The sequence below is a fragment of the Atractosteus spatula genome, chromosome 18, assembly GCF_055471065.1.
Source record: "Atractosteus spatula isolate fAtrSpa1 chromosome 18, fAtrSpa1.hap1, whole genome shotgun sequence".
NCBI lineage: Eukaryota > Metazoa > Chordata > Actinopteri > Semionotiformes > Lepisosteidae > Atractosteus > Atractosteus spatula.
The window spans coordinates 7816319-7826909 of record NC_142723.1 but is presented as its reverse complement, the minus strand read 5'-3'; the positions used below and the strand labels follow the sequence as shown (position 1 = coordinate 7826909).

The following is a 10591-nucleotide window of genomic DNA, read 5'->3' as shown; positions in this document are numbered from 1 at the left end:
CCTACATGGTAGATTGTTGCATACTCCTACAACCCTTTGTGTAAAAAGTGGTTTCTGTTCTCAGTTTTAAAGGTTTTCTCAGTTTCCACTTCTGACCTCTGCTAATCTTACCTGCTAATGTTAAGTAATAAGAAATAAAGGATTCATGTAAACGTCAAATAAAAACACTTATTCAGGGTGAGTAGTGTATGTTTTTTATTACAAGTAGAACTCTTACATGAAATCCCCCTTTAATGTTCCAAAATGTGTCCAGAGGAGCTTATTTCCAATGACTTACTATCAAACTGCTGGGTAGCAGCTTTGGTATCAAGAATCAAGAAAATCACAGCTAAAGTAATAACCAAAGATTCCAAACCCATTTCCTCTTTATTTCTTTTTTTAAATAAACAATGATGTCAGTTCTTCCTGTCTTTCAGTGCTTTTTGATGAATCTTTTGAAAGGGTTGTCAGAAGACACCTTGTTAGTCATCAAACTGCGTGGCTTGCGAGTTGCTTCATGTCAGTTAACTTGCGCTTTCCCTTACATGATCCGCAGGCCTTGGATAGAAGACTCTAGTGTCTATGGGAGAGGGAGAGTGGAATTGCATGGTTAAAATGTGAATGCTTATTGCTAGATAGCAGACATTAAAACCTTCATACTGCAGTCTCAGCACACCCAGGGCTAGAATGTACCACACTCACAGTCTAGTGAAAAAGACAAGTCTTTTACAGAGTACTGTACAATAAATACAAATACAATACCACCTTATGAGAGTTTTCATATGGTCATGCTTAAAAAACAATCACTAGATGAAATAAATGCATTAAATAAAATTGTTAAAATTACAGATCACAATTAAGCTAAAAATAATGCATACTTCATCAGTTACTGCTTAGCTGTCAATGGTAAGAAAGACTACAAATGAGAGTAGTAGTAGTTGTACTGATATTTTAACTTCAGTTTTTATTTAAATACTTAACTACTGTGCCAAGATTTTTAGACAATCTAATGCGAGTACCTTAAAGTCCCATATGGTCATTGCTCCATCGATTCCTGTAGTGCAGAATTTACGACAATCTCTTTTGTCTCCTTCATATATAGACACTTGGCTGTAAAAAAGATACTCCTCTTATTTTTGTGGACTTGATTCATGGTTAATATTATTCTACCTCATCCCAGTTCAACCTATGCAATTATGACGTACTGTTGTACAGTTGTAAACAACTTCTAGCCCTATCATTGTCAGAGTACATCTTAAAAAAAGCAATCCTATAGTCTTATTGTTGTGAATCGGGGTACCTTAACTGTTTTCTTATACTGTATGTAAATACACTAATATATTACTAATATTTCGTTTCGTATTTATGGTTTACCTTAACTAACACGATATATAACCATCACACTATGCAACAGCTATGTTAAAAAGTTCTTGGATGCACATCTTTTGCAATGAACACATTCTTAATTTGGACTATTGTGCAGACACACTAGGCAAATCTCTACAACAACTCCCTTACGTGATGCTGTTTTGGTGCAGCGTCTCCAGAGTAGCGTTGCGGTCCTCGGTTGTGGCTCTCTTGTCCATGTTGCGAAAGCGTTCCATGGCAGAGATGTTACGCTGGATGCTTTGCTTTGGAATGTCTAACTTGGAGATGAAGGTCAGAGACCCACGGTCATCACAGTTAAACAGCATTGGGCAGCAATCATGACCCTAGCACAAAGAATGCACATTTTGTTATACGGGGAAACGGCAGCATCATGTTTGGATTTTGTTTGTAGAACCATAATTAAATTGAAATATGTTCAGGGGAAATTCCCTATATATTTTAACACTACTTTGGATCACGTGGAGGTCTGTAAGTTGTCCTGATATTCTCTCATTTGAATAAGGAAAAACTAAGTGTTCCTTTCATAGATCTGAAGAATAGTCAAAAAGCCACTGGTCATGATCAAAGCATGGATCCCTTATTTCTCCCCATTTGTCAGCAAATCCTTTTTTAAACTCAATGAAAGAAATGCAAAAGGCTGCATATTAACTAAATGCTTCAACCTAGATCTATCTAATTCAATACAAATTAAGCAATATCATTGATCCTTTGGAACATAAATGTTGCTGTACTATTGTATTTCTTACCGCTGCAACAACACTGTTCTCCGATACAAATATCACACTCAGAAGAGGAAGGAATTCTGTCTTGAGCTGGGCACACCTAGAATTATAAAAGCATGAAATTAATCCATTATTCGATCAGATTCAAGCTTCAGACAAAATGCACCAGTACACTGTACTTGGCTAACAATTATAGAAAAAAGATACTCTGCATAGTTTTAAACAAGCTTTGTAGGAACTCAGTGGAAACAAGAGAGACTGATCCAAAGTCCAACCTCATTACTAAAACAAAGTAAGTGATTTATAAACAAATATATTAACAGAGGTTTTTTCTAAAGTAATAATTGTCAATTATTTCTGTTACACTTAGCTATTCCAAATCGCATACATATGTGTTTTCTCATGTTTCAGATCACGGATATAAATCATGTGAGTACATAAAGAGAATGAGGAAGTGCAGGCAGAGTGCTCAAACCCACCCACTGTGCTGCATGTGTTTTAACAAGGGAGACTCAGTGCTGATTGGAGGAGAGGCATGTCCCTAACTGACAGTATCACAAACCTCACACAGGGCTAAGAGAGCCCTGACTGACTAATTAGATGAATTGGACATCGCCATTTGGGGAATCATGGTCACAGTTGGCTAATGACATGACTCAGGCATGCACCGATGACCACAAAGCTGAGTCTGTGCTCAGTGAGCACGTTTTTTAGTTGAGCCACTCAGGAGGCTCCACACTTAACTTGAGTTTCAACCAGTTTGCTTCACCTGCTTCACGGCCCTTCAGAATGAGAAAGAGAAAGTTGCATATGATCTAAAGAAGAGTCATTTTGGTATTTCAAACACGTACTGCAGGCTGCACCCAAAACAGATCTACTTCCTGGATACAATGATCTGCTTCCCTTCCATGCACATCTAAATAACTTAAAATTCCACTTACATCATGCTTTTGGAAGCGTCTACAACGGACACCGTGCTGTCGTGACTGACCCAGGCTAGGCGGTTCCCGCTGGCAGAGAAGCAGACACTGTGAACCCATCCTCCACTCCCAACACCCCCAAACTCTGCCATCACCTGTCCAAAAGGCATCTTGGAACCCCAGGGAGTGGGTGCTGGTTTCTCTTCTACTTCCTTGATGTATGCAGAGAATACTCTTAAAGAAGGGAAAAAAGGTACATGATTTTGTATGCATGCCAATTATAAAATATATAGGTAACGATGCTTTTCAGCTAAATACTGAATAAGATGTCATGCATACCCCAATTACTCACTTAGCTTCACTTATCTTAAAGCTTCCACTTTGCAAATTAACAATGCTTTTCACCACATAATTAGAGTGCATCTGACTGTTCCATATATGGTCAAACCAATGTCATCAAATGTGCTCACCTGCATTTGAAATCACAGGATCCAGCAGCTAAGAGGACATTGTTAGGATGCCAATCTAAGCTCAGGACTGTAGAGCGAATGGGCTTCTTGATGTGTTTACTAACCCACCTAAAAAAAGATAAAAGATATACCTTTAAGAAGAATGATTTATTCTGTGCACTTTAAGATTAAATTTGTTCATGTTATGGACAAATAGGTAGATTTACTTTTGAATTTAATTAAATAAACATGTATATTACCTTTACCTAATTATTTTAATTTATTTTATGCCCAATTTAATTAGTGCACTGAAGTTCAGATTTGCTTCTGCTCTCTACACTACAGATAATGCTAGTTAAAAAATTAAGGGAAGAGAAAACATTTCTACCATTCATGAAATGAATGGTAAAATCTATATTGTACAACCAAATGCTAAAGCAACTGCTCATTAAGAGTAAACTGGCAGATTAGGACCAACACTCAGATCTGATTGTGATTTCTTCGGCGCAACAGTCTATCAACATCCTGGAAACATTTTTTTACAGTAGTCCAGTAGTTCTAAGAGGCAACCCAACCGTGATCTACAGATTCAGAGGGTAACTTTCATTACCACACAGATACAGCATGACAGCACATAGCCTCTGAATTTATGGATCAATCAGCAACACTGTGAAAGTCCAAAATAAAGAACTGGGCAGCATCTAATCAGGGAAAGCTGACATTCATCCACTCCAGTGAGGTTTACCAATCGTTTTCAGACTCAAAGTAGCACACGGAGATGAGCCGAGCTCCACTGCCCACAGCAAACTTGTTCTCCAGCGGTGACCACTTCACAAACGTGGCTGCTCGGTTAATCCTCAGAATCACTAGTGTCGGTTTCCACACTCCGTCCCCATCCTTCTGACTCCAGACATAGGCATTGCGGTCTGCACCACACGTAACAATCCGATCGCTCTTAGGGGCCCAGTCAATTCCTGCACAGAGAGAAGAGAATAAAAAGTTAATCTGTACAGCTGCATTCAGTTTAATTTTCCACTGTCTGACATGTAATAAGTTCCAATTCTTTCCTCTTAAAAAGAAAAGAAAAATCTCTCATGGGTTATTGATGTAAAAACCAAACTTCCTGTATAACTACCAAATATTCTCACCTTTTCTCCAAATTAAAAGACTTTTAATGCAAGATGGCATTTCCTAACCTCTGTGGAGATCAAGGCTCGAGCCATAAAATGCTTTACTTAAATCCTGTGTAAATAAGAACCAATAAGCACCAATGGTGATTGACCAGATATATTTTAGTAATTCAGAAAGCAGTGAAAACATAATAGACTGGCTGCAAGTCCACCCTCATTACTAAAACTAAGAGGCTGTTGTGACAGAAAAGTTAAGCAGTTAAAATATACCTGTAATGTGCCCATTGTGCTCCTTCAACTCATGAGTTTTTGCCCACTGGTTTCCATTCTTCTTGTAAATGTGAACTTCGTGATTGTTGGGGCTTATAGCAATTTCTGAAACAGAAATATAGAAAAAGAAAACACAGATCACCCATATTCAACACTGTACAACATGAAAATAAGGTCAGTAGGAAAATGGGCTCCTAACAATACAAGTTATCAGGAAGATATATCACTCACGAGTCCTGTCCTTGTTCCAGGCATGGCAGGTGATGGGTTCCAAAAGAAACTGGTGCAGCGACATTATGATCCAAGAGATTCCTCAGGCAGCTGACCAAACTCTGCAGGAAATAAAAAAACAAAACATCCATTGTAAAACTGGAGTAATCAATCGTGATGACACCCTCAAACAGAGCAATCCTATATGCGAAGTTGTGGGCAGTTTTACCAACTGAAAAGAGAGGTACTTGCTTGTACAATGATCAGACCAAATGATACAGGTGCACACACAAATCATTTCTTTTATCGCAGCCTTCTTACCTCCTTTACTAATTTAATCATCCCTTTGATACTATTTTAGAATGGTTCAGTTTATTAAAACTTAAAAAGTTACTTAAAAAAACAGATCAATGCAATGTAGGACGTTATTTTGTCTCATTTTTAACTGTATCAGAATTACCAGTGGACAGTAATTGCTCGTTCTTCCACCTTTTTAACTTGTTTGTCATTACTCAGGGTACCCGATTTAACCACCCCGTGCGTTGTTATATTTTTGTGCTTTTACCGATTTCACATAAGAGATATGCGGTCAAATATCGCATTAGGAAACTCCTGTCTGTAAATCTGAATGCAGCGATAATATCCACCATTGCACGAAACAAACAATAAGGACAGAAAACAGGTACAGTATGTAGTACCTATACCTAGGAAAATCCCGCCTACAATTATTTTATCGTTGAATTTACACACCATCTGCTACATTTTCCTAATTGATTTAGTTTATTAAACAAATTACTGTAGACTGGGAAAAAGAAATCAAAGCATTCAAAAGCATTTAAAAAGAAGAAACTTAAAGATCACTGGACGTGAAGCAATAGGTACGTTCATTAAAACCCGGAAGAGAATAAACCGCCGGTATCTGGAATTTTACACGGATTCGTGGGTGTGACGTTTTTTTTTATCACTGCTGCAGTCACTTATGTATTTCCAAAAAGGAAAACGCCTTAAAATAATTATAATAAAATGAATATTGTTTTAGACCTAATAAATTCTATATTGCTTCAGTGCAATGTCTTTGTATTCTTCAAACACAGACAGCGGTTATAAGGTTTAAATTTCATATACAACGTGTTTACAAGCCTTAAAAATCATAATTTGCATTTACGGAGACATAATATTTTAAGAAACTAAACAATGTTTTAATAATTAATTTCTATTAATAAACTAAAATATTTCATTCAAAGAGCTGTCATACTAGGTGTAATTAACCGGATCGTTAAGGAAGACTTCGGTAACGTAGAAAAAAAGATTAGATATTTAGAATTAAAAACTGCCTTTGAAAATTAACCATAGAGAACACGGACTTAACCATCACAGATATATACAAGATACATAAAATCCAAGTCATTAATCAAACAAGGCCTCTTCTTTCACCCTTCTAATTTCCAAACACCGGCTTTTCCCAAGAGCGGAAGCCTGCTCCCTGGTGATTGTAAGCAGCATAGCACAGGTCGAGCAAGCCGGTCTCCCGGTAGGCCTGTAATCTTGAGTACATGTTCTACCTACGATTCAGAATCTTGTTTCGATGGTGGTTTTCGGGTAAGCGGCTTCGGTTTCTGTGGTCGGCGCGGACCTGAATTCGTGGACTCTGGGCAGTCGACACGAATTCACTCCGATAAACTCGGAACTGCAAGACAACCCAGGAAATAACAAGGACCCACTGTTCCCAGATTTAACAGCAAGCTTGCAGCCCAATCACAGCACAAAGAAAATTCAGGAGTAGCCCTATCACTCTCCACATAGCACAGTGACGACAAACGGGAGGAGATACATGTACAATTTTACAAAACGGCAAACACCTAATGAAATTAATTTAGAATACAGAATTAAAAGGATGAACAAGACCAAGATCAAAAATTAAAATGTTTACAATTATTGGCTGTTGTTAATTATAGTCATTATTAATTCCATTTACTTTCATTCCATGCATTTTTTCATTCCAAAAGGTCTCAGACTGCTTTACATAGCATCCACCGCAATGCAACAGCCATCAGTTGTAACACCAGGTCCTACTACACTATGCTGGCTTTAAGCTTTGTAAAGCCAATGCAGTAAGGTTATCTGTGGAAGGTACTGTGCCCGAGTTTCAACCTAAATTGAAGAATATGGGGGTGATATTTATCCAGGGTTGACCCACATGTGCAGCATATTGTAAAACATCATTCTTCCACCTCAAAAATATCGCTAAAGCTGGTCAACACTTCCATTTTCCCTGGGGTATCTAAATCCACAGTGAACAAATTATACTACAGTATGTCCCAACGTCAGCAGCCAGAATCCTTACCGGGTCTAGCGCAAGTGATCACATTACTATTATCCTGGAGTCCTCACACTCGCTTCCTATCAGGTATACTTAAAAGTCCTACTGCTTACCTATAAGGCTCTACATGGCTTGGCACCTCAGTAGCTGTCTGAGTTACTATCGTCCTACTGCCAACCTAACAACCTCCATTCATCTAATTCTGGTCTCATGTCTGTCCCCCAATCTGGTCTTCACTCTGCGACTCATAAGGCCTTCTACTGCTATGCCCCAGAGCTCTGAAATTAGCTCTTTTTTTTATCTAGACTCAGTTTTTTTTATAAAGGCTTTTATTTAACTGGTTCTGTGTCTGCCCCTTTGCTTTCCTACTGTATTTTAAACCCTCATTGTAACAGTTTAATTCTTGTATCTCCTCTCACTGCACTTTGAGAATCCACTATATAAAGTTTTATTTTATTACACAGAGGTGGTCATTTATGTCCAGGCCATGACATTACCTCCACTATGCTTCACAGAAGAGGTGGTGTTCATTAGTAGTTGTATTCTTTCTCCACACCTTCACCTTTACCAGAATGATTGAAAAGTTATCTGATTCCAGTATGTATCCTATTAACAAATCCTGGCTTATCTCTGTTCTTGGTGCTAATGAGAGGTTTACATCTTAAGGTGTAGCCTTTGCGATTCTGATCAGTCTACTATGAGCCATGGATTTTGATACCTTCATCACTGAGCCCTGGAGGTTGTTGGTGACTGACAGGTGTTTTAGAGTTTTCCCCAATCCAGTCTTAACTGATTGACAATTATACCTGTGGTTAATTTCTTCTTCCATGTATTCCAAAGTATTTATTTTAGTATGTCTCATTTCTGGGCTATTCTTCTTAATAACCTACTTTCCTTTAATAGAATCTTCTATGGTGTTCATTTTGGCTCCCCCCAGACTCCAAACACTAAAGTCAAAGTGAGACATGTTGATAGGATGTTCACAGCTCTTTTATGAGTTCCTAATTACCAACAACGAACACCTGGCCAACTAGAGACACCTGTCATGTAATTGTTCCCAAGTATTTACTCCTTCAAACTAAATAGGTTCAACACTACCAATATATGTAATTGTTTGAAAGTAGAACTGAAGTCACTTTATAAAACATAAAATACTTAGGAGCTGCAATTATCAATCATAATGAGAAATGCTTATTACATGTTATAGTGAAAACTCCAGTTTAGAATTTGTTGTCTAAATATTTTGGAGGACACTGTGTTTAAATAATATGAGAGTAAAAGATCACAAGTCAAAATAAACTGGACATCAGCACTGTGAAGTAGAGCAGACAGGTTGCCTGCTTCCCTCATTAATCTCTTCAGTCCTTCAGAGGTGGAACTCTAATGGACTATATACAGTAACTGGACTGCAGTCCAAATTAAAATGCAGCACTGTGCTTGGCAGCACATATAAAATGCACCTCAGCCAAGCTAGTACAGATAGACTGCCTACCAGGAATATAAAGAAATCATGAAATTCTCAGAATAAATGGAAAGTTAAGTTAAATAGAAAGAACAATTAGATTTAGGTGATCTCCCATCAGGACAAAAATGAAGAAAGTTGTATATAGAATTAAATCTTCTGAATCTTGCCCTTGTAGAGTACAAATAATATGAAAAGTATGCAAAAATAATCACCTTCTTTTTTAATACGAAACTGCTGTTAGCTATGACTTATAAAAGGCTCAAAAACACACTGACAACCTTTTTTAATTACATCCATTGCTTTATTACAACTATGCTTTAAGACTTTGAAGCAGCTCGTTCATGTACATTCAGTAGCAGGGTGATATACAGAGGTGCACTCTCCATCCTTGATATGAAAGTGCAGCATTTCCCAATCCAATCCCATCATCACGACACAAGTCTATGCAGCAGGCAGAGCAAGACAAAGACAAAGCTTCAGTAAACAGGATTCTTCTTCAAGACTTTACAAGACTTGGAGTGTCCTCCAGCCGTCCTGTCTCATTGTTTTTTGCCGCAGGAACAATCCAGATGGAAAAAGAGTGGGTTACTGGCATGTCACCCTGGGAAGATGAAACAGGTATGTTAAAAACAGCTGTCTTGTTGACTGGAAATCATTGCATTACATCACTTTCAACAACCACTTATCCAATTCAGGGTCACAGAGGCCTGGAACTTGTCCCAGGAAGCACTGGCCACAAGGCAGGATACAGTCTGGACTGGACGCCAGTCCATCGCAGGGCACACACAACACACACACACACACACACACACACACACACACACACATACACCAGTACCAATGTTACAGAAACCAGTTAACCTACGTGCGTGTCTTTGGAATGGGGGAGGAAACCAGAGCACCTAGAGGAAACTCATGCAAACACTGGTGTTAACATACAAACAAAATGCAGATAGCACCCCAGGAATTGAACCAGGGCCCTGGCACTGCGAGGTACTGTAGCAATGCTAACCACTGCATCACCGTGCTGCCCTGTACTGGAAGTGTTCATTAAAATTCCAGGATTGTCATATTTCTCTTTCTTAGATTTGCAATGTTAGTCAGGGGTGCCATCAAAGTGAAATATGCAGTCCTTTCATTTACATTCCTGTCTCGATATGTGATATCTTTTCAAAATATTAAAGCAGTCAATGGGGAAGACAGGTTATTTCTAGATCCTATTAAACTATAAATGATCTAGAAGATGTTTGTTTATAGACTAATAAGTATTAAGATTTCCTTATTCATATAACAGTAAACAGACTAAACAATTGTTGTATAATGCATGGAAACCTCCAGCAGAAGACTGAAAGGACTGTTTTGCTATTAGGGAATTTCAACATTAAGAACATAAACGACCAATAAAACATGATATATTTGATAGCTTATTTGTGCTTCATCCAAAGACTTCATTTCAGCTTTTATTTGAATAATTTATAACTGCAATCACAGCAATTTCTTCTACAAAGTACATGTTGCTGGAGATCCTTTTGTTTTCCCTATCCTGAATCTACAGCTATATTTCATCCACTATTACATTATGAGACAAAGAATAGCTCAGCAAACATCTGAAAGAGTACTGCAATTAAGTCCACAGGACATGTAGATCACTTTTTTCTACCCACTGACAGGCATTAATGGTGCCTTTCTCCATGTGATCAATCCTTTCTTTCTTAAGAAAGACATTTTGGTGCAGGT

The 10591-nt window shown here is 38.0% G+C and overlaps 1 protein-coding gene across 2 annotated transcripts; it reads right to left on the bottom strand.

Moving 5' to 3' along the window:
- Positions 1–178: 178 nt before the first annotated feature.
- arpc1a (actin related protein 2/3 complex, subunit 1A) lies at positions 179–6834 on the bottom strand. 2 transcript variants are annotated; one of them, XM_088936730.1, is made up of 10 exons: positions 6636–6834; positions 5091–5191; positions 4860–4964; positions 4205–4433; positions 3481–3588; positions 3032–3244; positions 2115–2190; positions 1498–1691; positions 999–1089; positions 179–559 (listed from the first exon to the last, which is right to left on the bottom strand). In XM_088936730.1, the coding sequence occupies exons 2-10, from the start codon at positions 5152–5154 to the stop codon at positions 521–523; spliced, it is 1119 nt and encodes a 372-aa protein (XP_088792856.1). In that variant the 5' UTR covers positions 5155–5191; positions 6636–6834; the 3' UTR covers positions 179–520. The 2 variants fall into 2 exon arrangements, with proteins under 2 accessions (XP_088792856.1, XP_088792857.1); XM_088936731.1 differs by having other exon boundaries at positions 6632–6777.
- Between the last annotated feature and the right edge of the window lie 3757 nt (positions 6835–10591).